General features: G+C 62.3%; 1 protein-coding gene across 1 annotated transcript; it reads left to right on the top strand.

Annotated features, from left to right (window-relative positions):
• Positions 1 to 2,244: 2,244 nt before the first annotated feature.
• On the top strand, positions 2,245 to 27,745 carry CASZ1 (castor zinc finger 1). The gene is made up of 17 exons (XM_065879165.1): positions 2,245 to 2,716; positions 5,608 to 6,442; positions 7,846 to 7,914; positions 9,834 to 9,924; positions 10,606 to 10,770; positions 11,704 to 11,876; positions 12,134 to 12,981; positions 15,442 to 15,577; positions 15,816 to 15,879; positions 17,197 to 17,351; positions 17,495 to 17,617; positions 18,570 to 18,908; positions 20,424 to 20,622; positions 21,412 to 21,583; positions 23,414 to 23,565; positions 23,737 to 23,878; positions 26,631 to 27,745. Exons 1-17 carry the CDS (start codon positions 2,284 to 2,286, stop codon positions 27,743 to 27,745), a joined length of 5,211 nt encoding a protein of 1,736 aa, XP_065735237.1. The 5' UTR covers positions 2,245 to 2,283.

The following is a 27,745-nucleotide window of genomic DNA, read 5'->3' as shown; positions in this document are numbered from 1 at the left end:
AAGGGGCAGTGACAGGGCCGGGGACGGATGGCTTCCTCCCATTGAGGCCTGGCCACGGCGTTTATATTTTAGGGAAGAAAGTCAAGGGAATGTTTACATGGACAGGAGCCTGGGGTCAGACCACGAGGGGGGTAGTCTGCAGGTCCCAGGGCCCTGATGGAGGGGGAGGGGAGAAGGCCCCACAGGGTGGGCCGGAAGACGGGCGGGCAGGCACCTTGGACCTCAGCTCTTACACACACACCCCAGCTCGCAGCCCCAGACTCACACGCATCTGCCCTTTGGAGTAAGGCCTGCTTCTGCCTCCTGCCCTGCACCCCAGGCCCACACCCCTTCTCCACCGCCACCCCTGGGACCAGCAGTAGAGTCAGAGGGAGGGCAACATCTGGAAGGCAGGTGGGCTGGGGCAGAGCAGCAGCTGGAGGGCAGGTGTAGGGGGCATGGGCGGAGCAAAGGGGCCTGCGGGCGGGGGGGTGGGCCCTGGGTGCACAGCTGCATCGCAGCTGGCGGGGGCCCGTGAGGGACTGAGGCAGGCACACAGCCGAGATCAGGAGCGGGTGGGCGGGGCTGGGTGGGCCCAAGTGCCAGGAGGCTCCAGGATGGGTGGGGGCCCAGGGAGGGGGTGTCACCAGCAGCAAGTGCAGGCCTGGGAGCTTCTGCTTCCCTCTTCCTTGGGATAAATATTTATAGATTCATTTGCCGTCTGCCATACACACTTGGCTGCTTACCTCCCGGTAAAAATAGAGCTCCCCACTCCCACCCTTCCCTTCTCCACCAGGGCCGGGGACAAAGGGGGCCAGGTGAGGCCAGCTCCCCATAGGCCTGCTGGAGGAAACTTGGTGTCACGGAGCCTGGCTGCTGGCCCTGAGGCCAGGTGGAATGGCATGATGAGGGGCCCCGTTGCTGAGCTTTGAGAAGGAACCCATGATGATGCTTTTGGAGTTTTGGGTGTGGGCAGTACAGACTTGGAGATGCGGACAAACGTGGGTAGAGTGGGCATCCAGCTAGGGGTGAGGGTGGGGCCCGGCAGAGCCAGGGCTGCAGGACTGGGGGAACTGGGCTGGGCTGGGCTGGGATCCCTGGGCAGCTGGCTTCGAGTCAAGGGTCTGGGGCAGCTGGGCATTGTCTGTATCGGGGGGCAACCATCTGTGTGTACAAGCCAAGTCTGCTTGTAGATGAGGTCCTGGCACAGGCGTGGCCGTCCCTGTCTGAGTAAGCCTCTCAGTGCATTCCAGGCGTGTGGGTTTTTAGGGTCTCGATCCATTATAGTGAAGCCCCTTCTGACCATGGATCCGGGAGCAGAGTCCCCTTGCTTAGCCTTCTGACCTGTGTGGAGACTCGGCCATGCCCACCTCTCTATTGAGGGCCGCACGGAGGAGCCCTGCCTTGAGAGCATTCGGCGGGGCTCCCTGTGCACACAGAGGGAGTATAAGCCAAGACTGTCTGCCATGGCCGCCGCCCGCCCCTGGTACCACCTCGGGGTCTGGTGCACAGTAAGGGCTCCCTACGTGGATGGGCGGACAGACAGGATATACACATAAACAGGTGGAGGTGTGTCCACTTTTGTTGGCCTTTGTGGCGGGTCCCAGGCTGTATGGTTAGTGGTCTTGCCATTTACCCCCAGGACCCTGGGCGCCCCCGCTCAGCAGCCGTGAGAGAGGTGGCTAGCGCTGGGGCAGCCTAGTTAACGGTTCCCGACCAGTTGCGTTGGGCTGTCGTGTTGAGGGATTAGGCCCCGTAACTGCAGCCTCTGGGCTTCCTGCTGGGGTTCTGAGGAATCCCAACCTTCCCAGCTTCTCAGGGCTGGAAAGTGGACCTCGTGGGACCAGCCAGGCCTTCCAGGGCAGCAGGAGCTGGCCGAGGCAGAGAAGGCGGAGCCAGGTCCTGTGGCATGTCTGTCCTGCCTCCTGGGACCAAACAAGGGGAGGAAATGCTTCCAGAAGCCAGGTGCTGGGAAGAAGACTGCCCCTTGCGTTTAAAGAGTCATTCGTTCATTCATTCGTTTGCTCGTTTACAGAATATTCCTGAACCCCCTAGTATGTGCCAGGCTCTGAGGATAGAGCTCACGGTCTAGTGAGGGGACAAACACACCCTGGCCTTGGGACGGGGCGGTGGAACTGTCACTGGGGAGAGAGAGACCTCTGGCTTGGGGGATGCGGGGGCAGAGCATCCGCCCCGGCTGTCGAGGTGGGTGGCCGGGCCTGGCACACACGCCTCTGACCCTTCTCCTCCATCCCTGCAGCTGAAGGCACCCGGTGCCCCGACCCGCCTGCAGGCAAGCCCGCGATGGCGGCCAAACGCAAAGGCGGCCTGAAGCTCAACGCCATCTGCGCCAAGCTGAGCCGCCAGGTGGTGGTGGAGAAGGGAGCGGAGGCCGAGGACAGCCCACTGCGGCCCCGGGACAAAGTGCGCAGTGGCCCTGAGTCGGGGGTGGCCCGGGCCCCCCGCAGCGAAGAGGACAAGAGGCGGGCGGTGATCGAGAAGTGGGTGAACGGGGAATACAGCGAGGAGCCGGCACCCACGCCCGTGCTGGGGCGGACTGCCCGGGAGGGTCTGGAGCTGCCACCCGAGGGCGTCTACATGGTGCAGCCCCAGGGCTGCAGCGACGAGGAAGACCATGGCGAAGAGCCCCCCAAGGATGGCAGCGTCATGGAGGAGAAGGAATCGGACGGGGCAGCCTCCAAGGATGACAGTGGCCCCAGTGCCAAGCAGGCTTCAGGTGGGTGTCTAAGCCCCGGACGGGACATAACCCCACGAGGAGGGCGGTCCGGCGGGGAAGGAGTGGTGTGTGTGTCCACGGAGCGTGCCCTCTTCCCTCAGGGGCAGCAGGGGTGAGGAGGGAAGGGCCTGAGAAGGCAGCTTCCCAGACGTGTGAGCCGGGCTGGGGTGGGCTGCCGAACACACAGTGGGCCTTCAGGAAGCAGTGGATGGACGGATGGATGGAGGGACGGATGGACGGACGGCGTGTGGGTAGACGACTGTCCACACGCACCTGCATAGGGAGGAGCCTATTGGGGGGCGCAGTACCTGGACATGCATGTGGGGAGCGACACCCAGCCGGCATATCCCGTTACACCCACCTGCCCCAGACGCGGTCCCCTGGCTGACGTCTCTCCCACGAGATGGCTAAGAGTTGGCCTTTCTGGTGTCTGCTTGGCCTTAGATGAGGAGCTCCTTCTGCCCTGGGGAGGGAGGGCGTCTCCGCTAGGACGGGAACTCTGGGCCTGGGGTCTTTTTTCAGCTCCCCAGCCTCATTCCCAGGCTGTGCCTGGTGTCCCGAGCCTTCCCTGCCCGCTTCCCGATCCCCTTCCCCTGAAGCGAGGGGCGCAGGCGGAGAGCCCTGCGCAGCTACATAATTATGCATATAAGATATAAACAGAGCTGTTTAATTACCCTTCGCCACATCGGTGACAGAGTAATTAACAAACATTGCAAGATCAATGAGGAAAAGTGTGACCTTCAGTTTCCTCTGATAGGAAAAGCCCTTGCCGTTCCCAGACGCAAGGTGATCGCGCTGGGCCTGAGGAGAGGGGAGGGACAGGGACAAGGGCCACTGTCCCTTCAGCGCCCCAGCACCTCCCAGGGGAGTGGAGGGCTAGGATGGCAGGAGGCAGGGCTAGAACTGCCAGTGGCCTCGTGGCTGCAGGCCTCGCCCCTCGGGTTTGAGGCCCAGTGGGACTGCAGGGTGACACCCAGGGCGGCCTGCTCAGCCCGGGCACTGGAGCCAGGCAGCCGGAGCCCAGGCTGCCCACCATGGGCTTGGGAATGCAGGCCTCTGGGCTGCCCCTGGGACCCCTGCCTGGCCCCCTCCCTGCTCTAAGCCGCCTGCCCTTCAGAGCCTTCTGTTTCTCTGCCATATATAGTGAGGGCTCAGCTGCCTCCAGCTATTTTTAGCCCCTTTCCCTGGTCCCTGAGCCACTGAATCTAGCAGCCAGGGCCCACTCCTCCCAGACTGGGTCCCCAACCCCAAGTAGCTTGAGGTCAGGACAGCAGCCCACCGGCCACCCCGCCCAGAGGAACAGCTGTCCGTCGGTTCCTTGAGTCGCTCTGCCCACCTTGTGTGCCAGGTGCTGCCCGTGACTGTCCTGTCTCCGCACCTGGCGCGTCCCGGTCCCCGCAGGACTACCCTCCTGCCTGTCCTCCCAGGAGCTCAGAGGCTCTTTCTACATGCTGCTAGCTTCTCTCTTGTGCCAGAGCCCAGCCCCGCTCTCAGACCACTTCCAGGTGTGGTTGGGAGGAAAGCCCTCCTCGGCTGCCCTGCTGGGTCCCGGTCCTCCCACCCCTGCTTCGGCCACGCCTTCCCCTGGCCGTGCTTTTAGGACCCCCAGCCTGGGGTCCTGCCGCTCTGTGTGCCTGGGTGTGCAGGCTCAGACATGAGTGGAGAGAACACGCATGTGCCCTGGGGCCCAGGTGAGTCTCACCCACCTGTGTGTACCCACTCCTGATTCAGGGTGTAGCACGTGGTCGGTGTTCAGCGAGTGTTCTGTGCAGGAATGCGTGTGCTGGGGAGTCGCAGGCCTATTGTGGAGGAAGGTTGTGTGTGGAAGGAGTTTGTCTCCAGTGAACAGCGCCAGGCAGAACAGGGTCATCTTGCCCCTGCCATCCTGAGACTCACCTTGGGGAGCTGACTGTGGAGCTGGGAGTGGTTTGTGTGCACGTGTGTGTGTGGGCGGGGAAGGTCGCTAGGGCTGCGAGCTCGAGTGTGCACCCGTGCATGCATGTCCCTGTGGGGAGGTTGCTTCGGGGGATTCTCCCAATAGATGGGCCAGACTCAGCCACTGCCTTTACGGCCTTGACTCTCCTCGGTGGCCCACCCTCGTGCGTGAGCACAAGTGACCAGAAGGTGGCAGGGAGGTTTGAAGGACTCTCTACGTCATAAGTCTTGGCTGGGGTGGGCGGGCCCTGAGGGAGTCTGAGTGAACACATCCGTGGGCTCTCTGCCCGTCGGCCCTGTTGTCTGGGGCCATCGGCAGCCTGGGGGGCCGGGAAGGGCCAAGAGGACAGGTCCTGAGGAGGCTTGGGGCGAGCCTCTCATCCTCCCAGGGATAAGGGGCCTGTGTGTCCATTTGTGGGGGCCAGGGAGGGTCCTCCAGGCAGGCTCAGCCAGGCCCACCCCTGACCCCATCCCCAGTGGCTCCCTCAGCCCCTGGGGTCCCTCCTGACTGCCCAGCTCCTGGCTCACAGCCCTACCTGTCCCCAGCCCCCATTCCCACCCCCACCCTGGGAGGCAGGTTGGGATCTGGCCTTACTTCCAGTAAAATGACTTCTCCTTCATATTAGGCCAAGGCAAGAGAGCGGAGACATTTATGAAACTTTGTTTAATGTACTGAAAAGCCATCGGCCAGAACATTTAGGAAATTGATTTTCCTGGCATTGATGAACTCGTTTTATTTTACCCCAGTATTAATTACTTTTTTTTTAAACAAATTAATTTAAGAGTCGTAAAACCTAACAAGTGAGCCAAATGTCCATAGATCATGTCCCGCTCCACCCTTCCCCAGGCCGGCCCCCTCCCTCTGTGGGCAGGGCGGCGGTGGGGGGGGGGGGGTCCTGTCCCTGGGCTACCCTGCTCCCTCCCAGAGGTGACGGCCCCTCTCCTCCCTGCCATAGGAGAGGCCTCCTCGCTGCGGGACTACGCGGCCTCCACCATGACCGAGTTCCTTGGCATGTTTGGCTATGATGACCAGAACACGAGGGACGAGCTGGCCGGGAAGATCAGCTTCGAGAAGCTGCACGCGGGCTCCACGCCAGAGGCGGCCACCTCCTCCACGCTGCCCGCCTCCGAGGACGCCCTCAGCAAGCGGGCACGGTTCTCCAAGTATGAGGAGTACATCCGCAAGCTCAAGGCCGGCGAGCAGCTGTCCTGGCCGGCCCACGGCACCACAGCCGAGGGGCGGGCCGGCAAGGAGGCCCTGGGCTCCCTGCCTGGCCTGCGGCTGCCCAGTAGCACCACGCACCTGGAGACCAAGGCCACCATCCTGCCCCTGCCCTCACACAGCAGTGTCCCCATGCAGGGCCTGGTGGCCCGTGCCTCCAAGTACGACTTCTTCATCCAGAAACTGAAGACGGGTGAGAACCTGCGGCCCCAGAACGGGAGCGCCTACAAGAAGCCGTCTAAGTACGACCTGGAGAACGTCAAGTACCTGCACCTCTTCAAACCCGGGGAGGGCAGCCCCGACATGGGAGGGGCCATCGCCTTCAAGACGGGCAAGGTGGGGCGCCCCTCCAAGTATGACGTCCGGGCCATCCAGAAGCCGGGCCCCGCCAAGGTTCCGCCCACCCCCAGCCTGGCTCCTGCACCCCTCGCCAGCGTGCCCACTGCTCCCAGTGCCCCCGGGCCAGGCCCTGAGCCACCTGCCTCCCTGCCTTTCAACACTCCCGAGTACCTGAAGTCAACCTTCTCCAAAACAGACTCCATCACCACGGGGACCGTCTCCACTGTCAAGTAAGGCGTGCACCACCCTCACTGCCAGCCCTGCACCCGGGACTGGAGTGGCCCGGAGGCCCACTTCCTGCCTCCAAAGCTCACACTTATGGACACCCACACCCGCACCTTATGCACATCCACCGTGCACCCAGATCCTCACACACATGCTTCCGCACACGCGCGCACGCACACACACGCACGCACACGCTCCTCTGCCTACATAATCGCTCAGACTCAGCTCACGCGCCCGCACACCGCACATCTTGCTGTGCGCACGCGCCCTCACGGCGGGTACAGGCACACCTTGTTTTATTGCGCTTCGAAGATAACTGCGTATTTTTACAGATTGAAGGTTTGTGGCAGCCCTGCACTGTCGGATGACGGTCAGCAGTTTTTAGCAATAAAGCGTTTTTTATTTAAGGCATATGCATTGCTTTTTCAGACATAATGCTATGGCACACCTAACAGACTACAGTGTAGTATAAACGTAACTTTTCTCTGCTCTGGGAAACCAAAAAAAATTCGTGTGACTCGCTTTATTGCGATATTCACTTTATGGCGGTGGCCTGGAAGTGAACCTGCAGTAACTCCAGGGTCTGCCTGTACTTCTGTGCGCGTGCTCGTCTGCTAACACACATGCCACAGGGCACTGTAACCCCCACGTGCCCACGACAGGCTTTCTCTGCCTGCCACCGTGAGGGCCAGTTGCCGGTTTATGGTTGGCTGGGAAAGCCCTACTCTGGGCCGGGGTTTCTGGGTTCCAGGCTGGTGGCCAGGGCTCCCAGGTTCAGAGCCTGTGCCACGGGGAAGGCAGCAAGAGAAGGTAGGAGGCTGGGGCGGGGTGGGCACACCCAGCGCAAAGCCCTAGGCCGTGGCAAAGTAACTGATGGATCAATGTGTGGGGCTGAGTGAGACCCTTCCCCTCAGCCACCCCTCCTGGAGGCGGGTCCAGAAACCTGGGAGTAGATCTAGGGGGCTGCCCTCGGCGTCGGGGAGGCCTTTCCGACCACCCAGCCACACTTGCTTGGTGCTGTTCCTGCACTTTCCCCTGGCGTCCTCCCCAGTGGTACCTGGTACCCCTCTTCAGCCAGCGGCGTCCTGACTCTCTGTGTGCAAGGCGGCCAGGCCCCAGCTCCCCAGGCTTCCTATGCTGTTGGACTCTAGGTCAGATCCACGCCCAAGGTAGGGCCCTCCAGCCCTGCCAGCTGAAGACGGCCCAGCCCTTGCCAAAGGTGGGCTAATTGAACCTGTGCTAGTTTTCTGCCTAAGGACTTTTCCAGTCCCACCCTAAGCGCCCAGAACACTACACAGTGAGCAAGAGAAGGGCCAGGGCCCCAGGGCAGGGAGCTGCCCCCAGACACTCTTGGGGCATGAGGCCACCTCGTCTGCTAATCAGCTGTGCCCTGTGTGTCTCTCACCAGGAACGGATTGCCCACAGATAAACCAGCTGTCACTGAAGATGTAAACATTTACCAGAAATATATTGCCAGGTAGGCCCCTGGGGAGGAGACTGCCATGGAGAGAAGGTGGGTGGGGGCAGGAATGCCTGGGGACCATGGGACCATACGTCCATGTGACCACTAGTACCAAGGTGCCTGCTGCCTCCCCGCCCCCATGCATTCCTGCTTCCAAACCCTCCCCAGGCCTGCCCTCTGCCCCGTCTCAGAGCCCCCGCCCCCTTGATGTGGTCCAGGCCACATGCCCTTAAGCAGCTTGTACCCCCGGCAGGACTGGGGTACCTGAAAGGGCCCTAAGGCAGGGCCTGGCCACAGGTGAGTGCAGGTCCCCCCCTCCACAGCTCACTGTGGGCTTCCCTGGTGGCGCAGTGGTTAAGAATCCGCCCGCCAATGCAGGGGGCAAGGGTTCAAGCCCTGGTCCTGGAAGATCCCACATGCCGCGGAGCAACTAAGCCCACGCGCCACAACTACTGAGCCTGCACTCTAGAGCCCGTGCTCCGCGACAAGAGAAGCCACCGCAATGAGAAGCCCGCGCACCACAACAGAGTAGCCCCCGCTCACCACAACTAGAGAAAGCCCGTGCGCAGCAACGAAGACCCAACACAGCAAAAAATGAATAAATTCAATAAATGAATAAATAAATCAATAAATTTTTAAAATTTTTTTAAAAAGGCTCCACTTGGGGCCGGGTGGGGGGGGGGGTGGCAGGCGGGGTTGCAGGCCCCTGTGGAACGGTTGGGGATGAGAAGGGATGTGGGCAGGTGGCCTCAGTGTGCTCCCCCTCACCACCTGGCTCCAGACCTGCCCCTTTACATCCTTAAGGCAGTGGGACTGGCAGGTGAAGAACCTTCAGATTCCCCCCCCACACCCCACTCAGGCCCCCCGGCACCCAGCCCCTGGGGATGCAGCACAAGGCCGGGGCTGTGCCCTGGCAGCCGTCTTTCTGTTGATCTCCCATAGTTTTGCCGGCGCTCTCTGTGTCTCCCTCCCCTGTCCCTCCCTGTCTTTTCAGCTTTGCTCTGCTCTCTTTATTATTATTATTACCATTATTATTAGTGCCTCAGCAGATGGCCCTTTTGGCAGCTTCAATATTTATTTGCAAGAGGTTCTCCCCTCATGAGGGGCTTCCCTCCCACAGCCCCACACCACGCGCAGCACGTGTGGCTGAGCCCACCACCTTGTCCACAGTTGTCACGGGGCGCTGTCCCCGGTGGCCATCGTCCAGGCTGTGAGACCCCCGCCCTGGCAGCGTTGGGGCCTGGAGAAGGCCTGGGGTACTCTGGGAGGGCAGGTGGTGGCCAGGCAGCACGGGGCTCCTGGCTGCGGAGTTGGCCGGAGAGCGCGCTCCCTGCCACGGGAAGCCAAACAGATGCTGCGCTTTAAAAATTCATAACTCTTGGACTGTTTCAAGTGTCAGGAAAGCCCAGAACAGAGAGAGCCCTTTAACACCTCTTAGCAACAGAGCCCTGGGCTGGCGCAGCTGGAGTCCCCAGCACCTGGCCCAGCACTGAGTCAGGGGTGGGCGGGCAGCACCTGCAGAAACGGCAACCCATCTTGGGGGCTCATGCCTTCAGCATCCCATCCCAGCCCATCCCATCCCAGGGCTCTTCCCCTGACCCTGCTCTGGCTTCTGGCTTGGCCTAAATTCCTCCTCCCATCTTGGTGCCAGGCCTCTGTGCCCCACCTGGCACTCCCTCCCGGGGCAGATAAGGCTGGGTCTGCAGCTCAGTGGGTCTGGGATTCCCAGCGGCCCCATCACTCGCCCTAGCCTTCTCAGCTTCTGCTCCTTCACCCCAGCAGACCACCTCTGCCCCTCCACATGTCTACCCAGGGCCCCTGAACCGCAACAGCAGTTCCCTGGGTCAGGGGCACGGACTCTGCTTAGCCGCTCAGGCCGAGGGCCCTGGAGCTGGTATCCAGAGAGGCCTGAGCCCACCCCTTCTTCCCTGCAGGTTCTCAGGCAGTCAGCACTGTGGCCACATCCACTGCGCCTACCAGTACCGCGAGCACTACCACTGCCTCGACCCCGAGTGCAACTACCAGGTATGTCCCACGGGCACCAGCCCTGCTCCTGCGGGCTGGCACAGCAGTGGAGGGGCGTCTTGAAAGCAGGACGAGGTTACTCGGTTCTGCTTGGGCCACCTGAATTTGACTTGGGCAGGCAGAGAGCCCAGAAAAGCTCCCAGCCTGTTCTCGTTCCCAGATTGCTGCCCACAGGCATCTACCTTATCTGACCGAGTCTTCCCAGTGTCCTTAAGAGGCTGGTATTACCGCCCCATTTTATAGATGGTTGTGTTGAGGTTCAGGCAGATCGGCCCTTACGTTCAAAGCCACCCTCTGGTAGGTGCAGAGCAAGTGAGCGAGAGGCGGGAGGTGGGTGCGGGTGTTCTGCATGAGGCCACTGCCTCTGTCTCCCCAGGGAGCCCAGCTTGGCAGAGCCCACAGGTGGCAGTAGACAGAACGAGTTGTCATCTATCAGAGCTCCTCCCTGAAAGGCCTGGCCCGATTTATCTTCTCTGCTTCTGGGCCTGCTGATGGGGAGACTACGGGGAGGTCAGGGAAGGGTCCGTGGCTCTGGAACCTTTGGAACTGTTCCCTCCGAAGTCCAGGGTGCTGGCCTTGGGGCAGTCTGGGCTGCCTCGACCCCACAGGATGGTTTCTAAGGAGATCGGAGGGCCCTGGGGCCAGGCCCAGCTTCCTGCCCACCAGGCCCTCTCCCGGCAGAGGTTCACGAGCAAGCAGGACGTGATCCGGCACTACAACATGCACAAGAAACGGGACAACTCCCTGCAGCACGGCTTCATGCGCTTCAGCCCGCTGGACGACTGCAGCGTCTACTACCACGGCTGCCACCTCAACGGGAAGAGCACCCACTACCACTGCATGCAGGTGCCCCGCCCTCCGCCCCCCCCCCCCCCCCCGAGGCAGGGCCCCTCCCTTTGTCCCTTCCCAGGGCTGGACGGCCAGAGGAGAGAGGCCCAGGGGCTCAGGCTCGGGCAGTGTCCGGTGGGCCAGGGTGGGGCCTTCCCCATGGCCATACTTGGTGCGGGTGAAATTCAGCGAGCTGTTTATACAGACCGACATTTTTCAGCCTTTAACACCAAGAGCAGCATTGCACATGGTTCCTGAGGAGGTTTTTGTTTAATTCTTTGTTTTAATGCCACGCAGAGTCTGGGCTTTTTCAAGGTGTCAGGTCTTGGGGGGGAGCGACTTTCATTTGCAAATAGCAGCCCTGCGCCTCCCCCGGTATTTGTCAGGGGGTTGTTATGGCCTCCGTGAAACAACCTGGGCCAGGAGGAGAGGGGGGCTCGCTCTCTGGGCTCTGAGATGGTGCAGACGCTGGCACGGTCCAGCCCTCAAGAGTATTCAGATTCCACTGGTTTTTACTCAATATGGCAACGTTGCCTGCCTTGGCCCAGCCAGGGTGGGGTAGGGAAGGCCCTGTGCCAGAAACTGTTCGCCAAACAAGTCCCCGGCCTACAGGTGACCGCCAGGCCCCAGGGTCCAGCCCTGCTCACCCCCGGGGACTTTAGAGGTAGAGCCACAGACTGGGGACCCCCAAGCCACCTCCTGCAGGATGGGACTCCCACGCCTGTGTGGGGACGTATCCCGGGCTCTCTGTGAGGACGACCCACGCCCAGCACGGGCCAGGCCCTGGGGGCCTGAGGGGTTGTCCTGCCTTAACCTCGGTGCCCCCAGTCGGACGTTTACAGGTGCCGAAGCTCCCCCGAGCAGGCTCAGCTGTACCCAGCAGCACAGCCGCTCTGACCCCGCCAGGGTGCCTGGCCTCAGTTCCCCTGACTGCCACCCCGGCCCCTGCAGGTGGGCTGTAACAAGGTGTACACGAGCACATCGGACGTGATGACCCACGAGAACTTCCATAAGAAGAACACCCAGCTCATCAACGACGGCTTCCAGCGCTTCCGAGCCACTGAGGACTGCGGCACGGCCGACTGCCAGTTCTACGGGCAGAAGACCACGCACTTCCACTGCAGGTGAGCGGGAGGCAGCCAGGGAGGCCTCCTGGCCCGGGGAGGGACGGCAGGCAGGGCACCAGGCCCGTGGGTGGCTCGGGGCCCCACCTCCTCAGGGGTGTAGGAACAGGAGCAGAGGGCTGCTCGGAGGCCCCGCCTTAGTTTCTGGCCTGGTCTTCCATCCAGAGGCCCATCCCTCCCAGGGCCACCGTGGGAGCAGGGCAGGGCCTCCCCCTGGCCCCGTGAGGCCCCATGACAGCCTCCCAATGTCCTGCCAGGCGCCCCGGCTGCACATTCACCTTTAAGAACAAGTGTGACATCGAGAAGCACAAGAGCTACCACATCAAGGACGACGCCTACGCCAAGGATGGCTTCAAGAAGTTCTACAAGTACGAGGAGTGCAAGTACGAGGGCTGTGTGTACAGCAAGGCCACCAACCACTTCCACTGCATCCGCGCCGGCTGCGGCTTCACCTTCACCTCCACCAGCCAGATGACCTCCCACAAGCGCAAGCACGAGCGCCGGCACATCCGCGCCTCGGGCTCGGGCGTGCTGGGGCTGCCGCCCTCGCTGCTGGGCGCCAAGGACACGGAGCACGAGGAGTCCAGCAACGACGACCTGGTTGACTTCTCTGCCCTGAGCAGCAAGAACTCCAGCCTCAGCGCCTCCCCCACCAGCCAGCAGTCCTCCGCCTCCCTGGTCACCGCCACTGCCACCTCCGAGGCTGGGCCCAGTGCCACCAAGCCCCCCAACAGCAAGATCTCGGGGCTGCTGGCCCAGGGCCTGCCTGGCTCCATCCCCCTGGCGCTGGCCCTCTCCAGCTCGGGCCTGCCCAGCGCTGCGCCCTACTTCCCCATCCTTCCGGGCCGGGGCAACACCTCCCTGCCTGTGGGTGCCCCCGGCCTCATGGGTACCATGTCGTCAGGGACAGCAGCCTCAGTAACCCCCGACACACCCGCTCTGGCTGCCTCGGGAGCTGGCGACTCGGCCGCAGCGGCAGCTGCCTCTGTCCCGGTGCCCCCTGCCTCCATCATGGAGAGGATCTCTGCGAGCAAGGGCCTCATCTCGCCCATGATGGCCCGGCTGGCTGCGGCCGCCCTCAAGCCCTCTGCCACCTTTGACCCAGGTGAGCAGGCTGGGCCCTGCCTGGGAAGCGAGCACCTCTCCAACCCCAGGAGCTCTCTGGCCTCGGTGCGGAGCCGAGCAGCGGGTGTTTGTTTGGCAGGAGTGTCTTCTGTTCCCTGCCCCCGAGACCCCTGCCCCCTTCTTTGCCTGGTCTCTGCCTCCATCCTCTTTATTTCCTATTCGGGGCCCCTCTTTCTGGCCCACCCGCCCCAGGCAGCTCACGTTTCTGTTTTTTTCATCTGTGAAGGGGAAGCAGTAGTCCCGGCCTCACGGGGTACCTGTGCATCCCGGGGCAACTGCTGGCTCCCCCAACCCTGCCATGTCACCCTGGACTAGTAGGGGCTCCCGCTAGTCCAGCCCCTAGTGGGAGCAGTCCCGGAGTCCCAGGCTTCCCTGGGACCTCTTCCAGGTGACTGGGAGGGCACGTGAGTCCAGCCAAGTGGCAGGGTGGCCGCAGTACAGGGATGCTCAGGGGATTCGTGCCTGGACAGCCCGTCAAGGCCAAGGATGCCCTCCCAGGGTCTCCCAGTCCATCAGCGCTTTCCAGTCGCACTTTCTGTGGTTGTGGGAGCGTTCTGTTCCGCACCGTCCAGTATGGTAGCCGCTGGTCACATGGCTGTTGAGTGCTTGAAATTGGCTAGCGTGACCCAGGACTTGGATTTCAACTGGAATTTCTTTCACTTGAGCCAGACCGGGCCGCTGGCGGCCATGTCAGAGTCACCAAGTCACATCTGTGTCCTTCCTCTGGCTCATCGTGGAGAGAGGTTCTCCTTTCTCCCAAGTTTTCTGCTCTTGAAAAAATTTTTTACTCTTTTTCTCTGGATTTTTTTTGGCTTTTCTGTTTCCCTCACTTCTCTCCCTCTGTTTTCCCCCATCCGGGTAATTAGCATCAGTCAAATCCTTTAGAAGAGTTCGGCTCACATCTGGGACGTGGCTCCCTCCCTTCCTTCCTTCCTTCCTTCCTTCCTTCCTTCCTTCCTTCCTTCCTTCCTTCCTTCCTTCATCAACCACTGGTGCTCCCTGAGGGCAGCTCGCTGGTGGGCCAGGCACCAAGCCAGTGCTGGGGACACGGCAGGGAAGAAGACAGACAAACTCCTGCCTTGTGGAGCTGATGGAACAGTGTGGGGCATAGTCTGTCCCCAAGTATACCCCCTGGGAGGTGGCCAGGTCGAGACTTGGACCTCAACAGCTGGCTTCTGAGCCCGGGCACCCTGCTCCTCTGTGAGACTGTCTCGAAACCCGCCAAGACTGAGGGTCCCTGCAGCCCACCCAGGGCTCTGTGCAGTGCCCCCAGAGAGACCAGTGCTTGGCAGGAGGGTCAGAGCCCTGTTTCCCTAGGGACCCTGGGCAAGTGGCTTTGGGGAGCTCCTGGAATGTGGACTCTGAATTCTGAAAACTGAATACATGTTCCCAGTGGGACGCTCCTATCAGCTGTGACCCACCTTCCACTCCCAAGTGTGGGTGTCAGGCCTGACTGCCCGGGGCCGCGCGCCTCCGGCGAGGTGCCTGCAGGCTGGGACCACGCTGGGCTCCGTGGCCAGACTGTCAAGTACTGTCTTTTCTTTAGAAAAAGCTCCTTCCCCGAAAAGAAAGGTCAAGTGAAGGGAAGGGGGCCATTTCCCTTTATTTTTTAATAAAATGCCACTTGCTGTCTGTGAAGCAGCTCTCCATCAGCTGCAGCGCCTTGGGGCAGATTAATATTTCAGTCACTTGGGGATTGTGGGGAAAGGCTCGGTGGACATGTTCCTGTCAGCAACTTCTTTTGCCCTGTTCTGCTTGGCCTCCCGAATCCTCTGCCCGCTCAGCTCCAGCCTTTCCCCGCCATGCCTACACCCCGCCAGCTTCGCCCACCCACCCCATCCAGCCCAGCCTGGCCAGGGTGGGCCTCATATCCCTGCCCTGGACAGCTTGACGGGCGAGGTCACATAGTTTGAACCGCTCTGATTGGCTGTCAGCTTCCATAGCCCTGACACAGCAGATGCCCCTCCTGGGCATGCTCAGTGGAAGGCAGGGCTGTCGCCCCGGCAACAGTGGGGACGGGACCTGCGGAGGGGGCGCAGCTCCCAGTCTCGATCTGCCACTTTCCCTCAGCATTAACAGAGTCTTTAATAAAAGCCTAAGCGGCAGCTCCACAAATTGACTGTGACAGTCGGTGGAGAAGAGGAAGGGCCCCCGCCCCCGTCCCAGCCCCCTCCCCATCCTCCTGCCCTTCTCCTACAGGAGGCCCTGAGCCAGGACAACTTTGACATAATTTTGCAATAATTATCACTTGAAGAATTGCCACACAGGGAGAAGCGTCACAAGCCATCATGTCAGTGGGGAGGACCACTGACCAGCAGCCAGGGCTCCCCAGGGGCCCCAGCCCACCCGGCCCGCCGCCCTCCCTTCAGGGGGCTCCGGCTTGTGCCCATATGAAGCCCTCGGTCCCTCTAACACCATCTTCCCTCCCCCTCCCCCATAGGAAATGGGCAGCAGGCCACCCCTGCCAGGTTCCCCCCAGCTCCGGTGAAGCAGGAGCCCGGTGAGAGTGCTGGCGCCCCAGGTCCCCACGAGGCCTCCCAGGACCGCAGTTTAGACCTGACTCTGAAGGAGCCCAGGTGAGGCGAGGCCCAGGCGTCCCAGCTCTGCCCCCCTGCAGGAGGCTCTGGGGACAGCACCCTCAGAGCCAGACTCCGTGGGGCCAGGGGCCAACCCTTCCTGACAAGGGGTCATCCTCCTGCCCAGGCAGATGTAGCAGGCGGGGCCAGAGCCCCAGGGGCCGGCTGGGAGGGGTGAGTCTCTGGGGCCAGTCCCACGTACTGTCTGAGCTAAAGCCCCTTGGTTTGTGTGTTCCAGTAATGAATCAAATGGCCACGCAGTCCCGGCAAATTCATCTCTTTTATCCTCGCTTATGAATAAGGTAAGAACCATCCATCACACGCCTCCCATTCCCCCACCCAGAGAAATTAAAGCTGTGCTGGGGGGTGGGGGGGATGTGTTTGTTTTTTAATGTTTTGCCTCTAATAAGATGAGTTTGTACCATTTAAATTTTGAGGCCATTTTTCATCGGATATAATTTCAGAGCCACTGCTTACAAATTAATTTAATGAACTGGCTGAAGAAATATATTCCAGCCTCTGACACCCTTTTTTTCCCTTCAGATGGAGGGCTCCAAAAGCTTTTCCGGAGCCCTCTAACTTCTTTCACTCCTGGTTATTCATTTTATTCATTTTATATATTTTTTTGTTTGTTTAAAAAGGTGGAGGGGGAGACTAAAGTGGGAGCAAAGCATCCATTTCCACTTTTCAGGTTGAGTAATGGTCTCGGACGCCTTCTGCAGAGGTCGCTCCAGAATATTTATTTTAGATAATGCAGGGTCTTTGTAAATTATACATCATCGCAAATATATTTTCCCCCTTCACATGATAAATTTGACTACAGCAAGATTAATTAGGTTACCGTACACAAGTGACTACTGAGGAGGGAGCTGGGCCCGGGCCGGACCTCACGGAGTGGGGTTCCTGCCGGGCCCATGGCCTCCCACTGGCCTCTGCCCGGTCGGTGCGCGTGCCCTCTGCCTTCCGCCCTCCCCTGCTCGCTCTCTTGCTCCCCTTTTCCGTTCTTGGGTCACTGCTCCCTGCGCCCCCTTGTTCCTTCCTGTCGGAGACCCACAGCCCACGTGGGTCGAGCCTTTCCGCGGACTCCCCCGCCCCCTCCTCTGCCAGCAGCAACGAGCCTGCCTCGGTCTCACTCCGTGAGCCTCCTTCCCTCCCTCTCTGCTCCTCCTTTGTGTTCCTTCTCTTGTTCTCAAGGAATTCGTGTGGGTTTCCCCCCCACCCTTTCCTCCTCCTCCTGCACTTCTTTTGAAAACCTGGCAGGAGAATAACCAGGGAGCCGCTTAGTCTGGGGAAAGCTGGGCTGGAGTGTGTGCCCGGAGTCTCGGCCTCCGATTGAGTGATGGCTCCTAGCAGCCCGGGGTTTGTGTGGCAGAGCCCCGGCAGCTCCACGGGGCCGGGGCAGCGCCGCAGGCCGCCCGCGGCAGCGTCCATTCAGTGAGGGCTCTTCCGTAGCCAGAGCCGCGTGGGGTTGGGCCTCCTCTCCTCCCGGCTGCCAGCACCGTGATGCTCTGGTCAGTTTGGAGAGGCCCGAGCGGCCTAGAGCTGCCACTCCTCCCAGGGCAGTCGGGTCAGGTGTCCTGAGGTCCCCAGCCTGAAGCACGGGCCTGTCCTCCTCGCAGATGTCTCAGGGCAATCCCAGCCTCGGCAGCCTGTTGAACATCAAGACAGAAGTGGAGGGGAGCCCCGCTGGGGAGTCCTCGCCCTTCCTGGGCAAGGCCGTGAAGGCGCTGGTTCAGGAGAAGCTGTCAGAGCCCTGGAAGGTCTACCTTCGCAGGTGAGGGGCTTGCCGTGTGAGCAAAGGGGGAGGGAAGGGCCACGCCCACTCGTCCCGGGGGGCACGTGTTCTCCCCACGAGGCTGTTCCCCCAGCCTCGCCAGAGCGCCAGGGTCTCCTCTGAGCAGCCGGCCCCTCTGCCAGGTTTGGCACCAAGGACTTCTGCAACGCGCAGTGTGACTTCCTCCACAAGGCCCACTTCCACTGCGTGGTGGAGGAGTGCGGCGCGCTTTTCAGCACCCTGGACGGGGCCATCAAGCACGCCAAGTGAGTGGGGGTCCGGGGGCCCGTTTAAACCCAGCCCCACTTGTCCCAGCCTGGCTCGGGGGTGGGTGGGCCGGGGTGGAGCTAGGGGGTGCACAGGCCTCTAGCAGCCTTCCAAGCAGGACCCGTGTGCGGTTCCCACGAGACCTCAGAAGCTGAGCTGGCTCCTCAGAGGTGCTGCCTGGCAAAAGGCAGGCTTCCTCATCTCCCACTGGCTCAGCCCCCAGCTGGGTCCTCTGAGCCCACCCAGGCCCCGCCCCGAGTAAGAGCTGCTTCTCCCCACCGCCGGGCCCATGCAGCCGTCAGCCCTCCCTCCCACAGATGCCCCTGCAGAGGCAGCTGGAGAGGCCCAGCACTGACCCCGGCAGGGACCCTAAGTGAAGGCTTTTCCAAGCCACAGTACTGCATTTGTAGATTCTCTTTGACCTAAAAATAATGAAATTAATTTGTACAATTCGTTGAGCAGCAAGCCCAGCCGCCTACTGTAATTGAACCCAGAACTGGTAAACATTTACAGCAGATCCTCACCGCTCCCTCCCTAAGCCCTGGGCCAGGCTCTTCTCACCACTTAGGCAGCCCCAGCTGCTGGTCTGAGACTCCCCCCCACCTTTAAACGTCGGAGCCGGTTCTGGAAGGACGGGCTTCATGAGCCAGGACGTGCTGTACCCAACCCCTCCCGAGTAGGGAGGAGCTAGGGACAGCACATCAGGAAGGTCACGAGTAGGAAGGTGTACTTAGGGCAGAGCCAGGAGCCCAGGTTCAATATCAGAGGACATAGCAGTGTGTTCTCAGTCCTTCCCTCCTGGTGGGAGGCCTCTGGCACCTGGCACTGAAGATGCGGTGGGGACACTGGGCCCCTAGGCTTGTGATGGGGTCATACGTAGGCAGGCAGGCAGGCGTGCCAGGGAAGGGCCTTCTCCTCCCGCACCTGAGACCGCTCTCCTGTCTCTCGTAGCTTCCACTTCCGGACAGAGGGAGGAGCAGTGAAAGGAAATGTGGAGGCTTCCTTCCCGGCCTCAGCTGCTGAGACCAAACCTTCCTTGGCCCCCTCATCCCCTCCAGCGCCTCCCATCACCACGGCCACGGCTTCCTCTCTCGAGGGGCCCACTCCCAGCCTGGCCGCCGTGCCCTCCAGCCCCACCCTGCTCGCCTGGAAGCAGCTGGCTTCCACCATACCCCAGATGCCTCAGATTCCAGCGTCAGTGCCTCACCTGCCCACTTCGCCCTTGGCAACGACTTCTCTAGAAAACGCCAAGCCCCAGGTCAAACCTGGATTCCTCCAGTTCCAGGAGAAGTGAGTCCCTCGATGAGCCGGGAGCCCTGTGTCCCCCGTGTGTCTCGGGAGTAGGTGCTAGTAAGGGCAGCTGAGGAGGCCCTGCTCCTTCCCCTGCAGTAGCCCCGACTGTCCCCAGCCTCTCTGGGACACGATCACTGGATGATGTCCTTCTAGCCAAAGTTGCTGCCGCTCAGACCTCACTGCCTATTCCCGGAGCAGGTGGCCGGGGTGGGGGGAGATGGTGGAGGTAGTGGCCACTGTTCCAGAGAGGCCACTGGTGACGCTGCGAGGACCAGCCTGGGTGGGCCGGGAGTGGCGGTCCTCGCCCGGCAAAGCGGGCTGCGTCTCCCTCCGGGTCCCCTTGTTGGTCTCTGTGGCTCACACCCATGGCTGAGTCTCTGCAGGGCAAGCAAAGTCATAGGTGGGCGGCGAGGGGGCTAGGCCCTCCTCTGGACCACCCCCCCGCCCCGGCCACCTGCATAATGGTCTGAGCTCTCAGGGGTGGAAGGGAGGGACCTTCCTCGCTGGATGGTGGTGTCTCCCTGCGGCGAGAACGGTGACTCTGTATCGTGATATGTGCGGCTTCCTGTTCTCAATAAAAGTAATAAATGGGACGTGAACACACACCGCCTGAGTGGCAGCTGTCCTCCCTCTCTGAGCACCTGGGGCTGGGCCCACGGCGTGGAAGGGGACCTGCGCTCCTCTCGGCCCCTTTCCCAGCTTCCCTTCCTCTGTTCACCTCCCCAAAGTGGCAGCCCTCTCAGCATCCTGGCCTTGGTTGGAGTTCCCACCCCAGGTCCAGTGTGGATGTCGGGGGTGGCTCTGTTGTCAGCCAGGGCAGAAGCCGGGTGCAGCCCCTCCGCACCTGCCTGGAGCCTGGAAGGCAGAGCTCTGGAGCTGGGGCTGCTGCTCGGGGCAGGCCAGCCATGGGGGCTCGCCCAGCACCCCTCCCCACCCCAGCCGCCCCACCACTCAGCTGGCTTGTGAGGTTCTCTGAGTGGGTGGCAGCCCCGAGCCCCGAGCTGACCCTGGAAACCTCAGCAGGACCTGACGCCAGGCACACGTTCCCACTGGCCAAGGCCCCGTGGTGGCAAAGCCTCCTGGTAGGGCTGCCCACCCATCTGCACCCTGTCAGTCGGCCACAGCCAGGGCACTGCCCATGCCACATCAGCCAGGCCTGGCAGCACCATCGCTCATTTTCATATCCACGAAGTGATTGCGGCCATCCTTATCTGTAATCCTGGGGTGTGGCCACGGAAACTACGTGTTCCAGCATGCAGTGCTCTGGGCCGCCTGCATACCGCAGTCCCTTCGGCGCCATCAGAGCTCTAAAAAGAAGGCAAGACTGCATGCTGGGATCTGTAGTCTCTGGCCGAATCGTCCTGCTGAGCAGCAGGGCAGCCCAGGGGCCATTCCTCTTGATTACACCACAGGGGAGTGGGGAGCGGAACCCCAACATGAGCAAATGTCAGGACACCGGCGGGGAGGGCACCAGGAATGCCAATGACCTTCTGGGCCGTGGTTTCATTCCAGCGATCCTTGCCTCGCAACGGACTGCAAGTATGCCAACAAGTTCCACTTCCACTGTCTCTTTGGGAACTGCAAGTACGTCTGCAAAACCTCCGGCAAGGCCGAGTCCCACTGCCTGGACCACATCAATCCCAACAACAACCTCGTGAACGTGCGAGACCAGTTTGCGTACTACTCCCTGCAGTGCCTCTGTCCCAACCAGGTCAGCGATGCGGGCAGGGCGGCCCCTGGGGTGGGGGCAGGGAGGCGCAGGGCCCCGGACCAGCTCCTCCTGGCCGAGGCTCCGTGTCTCACACCCTTTTGTAAGTGGCCTCCTCCAGAGTCTGGAAAGGACACCGTCTGCCCCTAGGTCCCTGGAGACCCCTAGGCAGGAGTTTGGCTTGGTGCTCAGTTGGTGAGGTCTGTCATTTCATCCTAACCCTCAACGATGACTGTATGCTGGGCAGCCACTGTGCACTTGGCATCCTTGTGCGCGTCCTGGAACAGCTATGCTCCCTTTCCCCAGAGGCCCAGGATTTTAAAATAGGCCCATTAGACAGATAAAGAGATTGAACTGTCTGTGCCCCAGACAGGAAGGGCGGGTCAGATTCATTATGAAGGCCTCTACTCCCAAGACTTGTAGGGGCTGCCTGGTAGAGTGCACTGAGAAGGAGTCTGAGCCTCCATCTGGGCACCCGGAGAAGAGTGCTAGGATAGATTAGTGACGTCTGCTTAGGTCTGGGCACACAGACAAGAGTGCTCAGACAGATTAGTGATGTCTGTGCTGGGCGTGGGTTTAGAAAGAGATGGAAACAATACCAGGTGGGATGTTTTAATCAAATGACAGAAGGGACTTACTGCTTTTTAACACGTGAAAGGTCTTTACACAGTTGTGTTTGCTGATTCTGAGCGTGGAAGGACGCACACCTGCCACAGCCCTCTAGAGGGCTGGAGCAGGTGGAAGCTTAACGGAAGTCGCCTGCCTGGCCCTGACTCCTGTCCCTCCCTGCAGCACTGCGAGTTCCGGATGCGCGGGCACTACCACTGTCTCAGGACCGGATGCTACTTTGTGACCAACATCACCACCAAGCTGCCGTGGCACATAAAGAAGCATGAGAAAGCCGAGCGGCGGGCAGCCAACGGATTCAAGTACTTCACCAAGCGTGAGGAGTGCGGCAGGCTAGGTACCGAAGGCCAGGGCTGGGGGGCAGGGAGCTACAGCAGGTGGCAGGGCCGCGGCTCTGGCGCCTGAGGCCCTGGGACCCACTTCTTGTCCCCGCACATCAGGCTCCATGTTTTTTTTTTTTTTCGGAAAATGTCACGATATCACAGGCCAGGCATTGTCACCCCAGGAGAACAGTCAAAACCCCAAGAGCCTAGGAAAAGGGGTGAGGGTGACTCCCAGCACTGCACCCACCCCAGTGAAAACGCCCGGAGCCTCGTCTCTGGCACCCAGGCCTGGTTCTTTTTTCCTTTTCTTTTCAAGAGAGCCTTGCGGGTAAGTCTTAGGAGCTCCTGGAGCCACTCGGGTTTTATCCCAGATGGACCGTGGTTTGTTCATTCATTCACTCAGCAGACGTTTATGGAGGAGCAGCCGTGTGCCAGGCTCTGTGCTATTGCAGGAGGTGAGGGGTGGGTGGAAGTGGAAGCTATGGTCTTTTTTGAGCGTCCACTGTGGCCAGCACTGTGCTTGGTGCTGGGGATCTGATGGGACCAGCAGGTACATTTGTGGGCTCAGCCCAGAGCATCTGTGACCTGGGGTGACCTGGAAGGAGGTGGCCACGGGGCAAGGAAGTGGCCTTGAGCTCAGGGGCAGGCGCCTCGGAGTTAACTCTGCTGCTGAGAGCTGAGCCCTTGGCAGGGAAGCTGCCCCCCAGCCCTGGAACAAGGCCTCCCCGAGGAGCTCGCTGGCCCCAGCTTGCCCTGGGGATGCTGTGGGGAGGGGGCTCCAGGACCAGCAGAGGGAGGCAGAGCCCATCCTCCCGCCTCAGGATGGAGCCACGCATTTGTGGGCCTGCAGCTGTGGGGCAGGAGTCTGCCCACGAGGAGACTGGAAGCCGGAAGGCAGGTGGGAGCCAGGCAGGCTGGGTGCAGACACCTGGACTGCATGCAAGGCCTGCTGTGATTCAGGTGGTCATGGCAGCAGGGTCCAGGGGGAGCAGAGGTGGGGCCGCTGCCTGCAGCCGACCGGCCATTGCCTAGGGGGAGGATGAGGCAGTCAAAAGTCAACCGCCAGAAAAGAATGGCAACAAACCTTTCCTTCAAGAATTAATTCAGAAATCATTAATGGCCTGAGAGAGGTCTGGGAATCACGGCAACAGATGTCAACCCTCGGTGGCCTGTGCTGTCCCTGGGCTCAGTGTACAGGTGTCAGGGGATTCCTCAGTTGCCGTTATTTACTCAGTTTGGGTGTTCTGGGTGGTAGCTGGGGCCAAAGCTGGGGGATGATATAAGACACCTGGCCAGCTCAGACGCCATGGCAACGGGCAGGCCTTCACCTGCCCTCTGCTGACACCGTTTCAGTCCGGCTCGCTCTATTTGTTCTCCGCCCGGAGCAAAGCCGAGGTGGGGCGGGGCAGGGCAGAGGGCCAGCCGGCTCGCAGCCATCTTGACCTGGTCCAGGGGCAGGCAGCACCTGGGCTCCCCAGAGGAGATGTGGGGAGAGGTGGCTTGCTGGGAGGTGGCTGATCTAGTGGACAGGTCATTAGGCTCCCCTGCCCTGGGGCAGGGGCAGGGGCCGGGGGCCAGCCTGCTGTTGTCCCGGGCGTGCAGGCTGGAGGCGAGAGCCAGGCTTTGGACAGCCAGGGGGCCTGGGACTTTCTGGGGCTGGGGTGAGAGGCTGCTAGAAGCCCTCCTTACGGGAACACCACCAATGGGGACGCGCCCTTTCCCCAGAAGCCATTTGCCTGGTTGGCCACGTAGGCCCATGCCCAGAACAGTGCCCGACACGCAGGGGGTGCCATGAGCACTGGCCGGTGGGGGAGGCTCACGGCCGAGCGGGGCTGTGTCCACAGGCTGCAAGTACAACCAGGTGAACAGCCACTTCCACTGCATCCGGGAGGGCTGCCAGTTCTCCTTCCTCCTCAAGCACCAGATGACCTCCCACGCCCGGAAGCACATGCGGAGGATGCTGGGGAAGAACTTCGATCGCGTGCCCTCCTCCCAGGTGAGCCTGGCGGGCAGGCTGCCCCTCCGCGACCCGGGGTGGCAAGAGGGCATCACTTGTGTCCCGCTCTTGCTTCCAGGTGGTGGGCCAGGCTGCCCAAAGCGACAGCCTGCCCCTGTGGGCAGCACAGCCCCCAGCCCAGCTTCCTCAGGGCCCCGCTCTTCCTTTCAGGGCCCCCAGAGCTTGATGGACACCGAGACGGACGAGTACATGGATTATACTGGCTGCAGCCCGGGTGCCGTGTCCTCTGAGTCCTCCACCATGGACCGAAGCTGCTCCAGCACCCCTGTGGGCAACGAGAGCACCGCAGCAGGTGAGCGGGCGGCCAGGAAGGGACAGCGGGGGCCCGGGAGCGCCAGCCTGGGACAGGCCCCTCCTTCCAAGGCCCAGCAGTGCTGGGTCCGGCTTAGGACAGGAGGTTCATGGTCAAGTGGCCTCAAAGGAGGACGGGCCAGGGTGTGACAGCGCTGGCTGCTCTGTGGGACGTGGGTCCCCGCCTGCTGCCACCCTGCCCATCTCCCCGGCACTCTGCCCTCAGCTTCTGTTTCCAGGAGAGAACCCGGGCTTGAGCTGTGAGGTACAGAATAAAGCAGCACAGCCCCCAGCCAGAGGGGCAGGTGGGCCCCGCCCAGCCCTGGTCCCTCTTATGGCCCCTCTGCCATTGTCCCCAGCACGGTCCCTGGGCCCCAGAGCGAGGTCCTCCGCGGGCTGGGCTCTGCCGCAGGCCCTGCGCAGCCCGCCGTGACCTCTCCCTGCACCGCCGCTCCCTCCCAGTCGCTTTGCTCTGCCCCCTCCTCCCCTCTCTTCTTCGTGGCATCTGTCTGCTCCTCCTCTGTCCACAGATTTTCATATCATACTCGCTTCTGCCATTGGGTCTCTCATTTTGGTTCTTTCTGTTTGTTCTTTGTTTTGGTTTTTTTTTCTGCTTTTCCCCGCCCTCTCCAGGCTGCCCGGCTCCTCCTCCTCCTGCCGCCGCCGCTGACGAGGCTGCCCGCGTGGCTCCGCAGCCCCCACTGACCCCATCCTTCTCTGCGGCCGTGCTGCGGGCGCCCCTCCCCTCCCTGCCATGCCTCTTTTCTCCACCCTGTCTCTCATACTCTCTGCTCAGTGCCTCTCTCGGAGCCACCCGGGGCCTGGCCCACCCCATCAGCAGCCCGCCCAGCTTCCCGCCCGTCACTGCCACTCCAACTCCAGTAAAAAGTGACGCCCCCCTAGTTCAGGACGCCGCAGGTAACTCACACATGCCTTCTCCACTGCTGTCTGTCACCCTGGCCGAGCCTCGAGGCCACGGTCCAGGACCTGACCCTTTTCTGTGGCCAGCTGGGTCAAGGACAGGGCCACTCTGCACCTGGGTCAAGGACAGGGCCACTCTCACAGCGCAGCCCCCGCCAAGACCAGAGCGCCTGGTCCCTGTCCCAAGGACAGTTCCTCTCAGCTCCCGCTCGCCACTGGGCAGGCCAGAACATCACTGCCAGGGCTCCCTGGGGTTCACCCCAGCTCAGTGACTGGCCAGAGCCCCAAGATGGCCATGCCCGCCCCACCCCCCTAACCCTGCGGCAAGGCAGAGCCTGTCCTGCTCTGAGGACTTCACCCGGGGCAGAGATGTTCTTGGGAAAGCTGCTGGTGCCTGGGACCCGCCCAGGTTTGCAGGATCCTGACACCAGCCTGAACCCCCAGCCCCGGAGCCAAGCAGGAAGAGGCCCAGGCCGCGGGCAGTGCTCCACGGCAGAGGTGCCTCCCAGCCCCACCCTGTACCTGCCGCCCGGCAGGCACGGGACCTGCCCTCCCCTGCCCTTTGGTGCCGTCACCACCTTGGCTCTGCCTCTTCCTCCGTGCATTCTTACCTCACGTTCTGCCCGACTGCCAGGCACTGGGCCAGCCCAGGGGGATGGCAGGGACCAAGGCAGAGGGTTCCTCCTCAGGGAATTCAGCCCCTGTTCTGTCGCTTAACCAGCCAGAGCCCTGTGACCTCCGACCCAGAGCAGCCACTCCTCACCCACCCGGATCCCCAGGGCTCAGACCCTTCCTTGCCCCCTGCTGGGTACCCCAGCCCATCACAGTCCTCGTTCTCTCCACCTGCTGAGGCGGGGACTAGGTCTGTTCCCCAGATGGATGGGGCAGCAGGCTGGTGCCCGGGCTGAGCCTTCCCGACAGGTTCTGGGAGGGCCGGGAGGGTCAGCGCGAGGGAGAAGCCCAGAGGGTGCCCACCCTGCACTCTGGAGAGGGCTGGGCCTGGGGCGTGGAGCAGGGAGTCCCAGGACGGTCACCCGTTCCCCAGCTGCCTGTGCAGAAAGGGAGTAACGGGAAGCACAGCCACACAGTGGATTAAGCGGCCCTGGCAACGGGTGATCCTAAGCCCAGGAAGCAGCTGGGACCAGGACGGGGAGGGCACAGATGGAGCCCATCCGCTGGCCGAGCCCCTGCTCCAGTCCTGGCCCTGCAGCAGAGCTGCCCTCTCCCAGTCCACTGGGGGTGGGACACCCCAAGACCTGAAAGAACCTTCTGGTACCAAGGAGAAGGTGCGCCTTGGGGCGGGGAGTTACAGCCCCCAACAGCCTCAGGGCGCGCGGCATCCCTGTTGCGAGTAGGCTGGTCCCAGGCGCAGACAGGCCGGCAGCCCGGGAAACTGGTTAGCCGGCCGGGAGAAGGAGCCGGCCTGTCCCTCATTAGAGGCGGGTGCGTGATGGCGTCCTGGCCCCCGTCCAACCTGGGTAATTACACTCTGCCGACCTAGATTCCCCCTTCAGCTTCAATTAGCGCCAGGACGTGTCCTCACTTCCCACCCACATCCCCCAGAGCTGCTTGCTCCGCCACCCACCAGGGCGGGCCGGTGCGGTCAGCCTGCAGGTGCGCATGACGAAGGCGGAAGCCTGGGGCTCCCCAGCTATCCAGGGGGCGGAGGGGTGGTCATAGGAGAGGCCCCCAGAGCGACGGGAAGCGGAGTTGTCCCCGAGGGCGGCCCCCCCCGCCCCCCCCCGCCCACCGCGCCGAGATCGGGGACCTCGCGTGGGTGTAATCCTGGGTAGGGTGTGCACTGTGGGCGCTGACCAAGCCCCCCTCCGCAGGGAACACCATCTCCATGCCGACAGCCTCCGGGGCCAAAAAGCGCTTCTGGATCATTGAGGACATGTCGCCGTTCGGCAAGCGGCGCAAGACGGCCTCCTCGCGCAAGATGCTGGACGAGGGCATGATGCTGGAGGGCTTCCGGCGCTTCGACCTCTACGAGGACTGCAAGGACGCGGCCTGCCAGTTCTCGCTCAAGGTCACCCACTACCACTGCACGCGCGAGAACTGCGGCTACAAGTTCTGCGGGCGCACGCACATGTACAAGCACGCGCAGCACCACGACCGCGTGGACAACCTCGTGCTGGACGACTTCAAGCGCTTCAAGGCCTCGCTCAGCTGCCACTTCGCCGACTGCCCTTTCTCGGGCACCAGCACGCACTTCCACTGCCTGCGCTGTCGCTTCCGCTGCACCGACAGCACCAAGGTCACGGCGCACCGCAAGCACCACGGCAAGCAGGACGTGATCAGCGCGGCGGGCTTCTGCCAGTTCAGCTCGAGCGCCGACTGCGCCGTGGCCGACTGCAAGTACAAGCTCAAGTGCTCGCACTTCCACTGCACCTACCCCGGCTGCCGCCACACGGTCGTGGGCATGTCGCAGATGGACTCGCACAAGCGCAAGCACGAGAAGCAGGAACGCGGCGAGCCGCCCGCCGCCGCCTCCCCCGGCGCCGAGGGCCCCGCGCCCGGCCCGGCCGCCAGCCTGGACTGCGCGCCCCCGCCCGGCGCCGAGCCCGCCGCCGCCCTGCTCTTCCTGCCCGGCCCGGGGCGGGGACTGGACGACGCGGGCGACCCCCGCCCGCCCGACGCCCCCGGGCCCCGCGCCGGCCCCGCCGCGCCCGGCCCCGCGGCCGGCGAGTCGTCGCAGGAGGACGACGAGGAGGAGCTGGAGCTGAACGAGGAGGAGGCGGACGACGACGAGGACGACGACGACGAGGACGACGACGACGACGACGAGGACGACGACGACGACGAGGACCTGCGCACCGACTCGGAGGAGTCGCTCTCCGAGGCGGCGGCGGCGGCGGCGGGGCCGGGATCGCGAAGCCTGGAGCTGGCGGCCCTCGGCGCCCCCGCGCCCCCCGGCCCCACGCCTGCCGCCGCCGCCTCCCCGTAG

This window comes from Phocoena phocoena, chromosome 1 (assembly GCF_963924675.1).
Source record: "Phocoena phocoena chromosome 1, mPhoPho1.1, whole genome shotgun sequence".
Lineage (NCBI taxonomy): Eukaryota > Metazoa > Chordata > Mammalia > Artiodactyla > Phocoenidae > Phocoena > Phocoena phocoena.
This window is presented reverse-complemented; position numbering and strand designations above follow the sequence as displayed.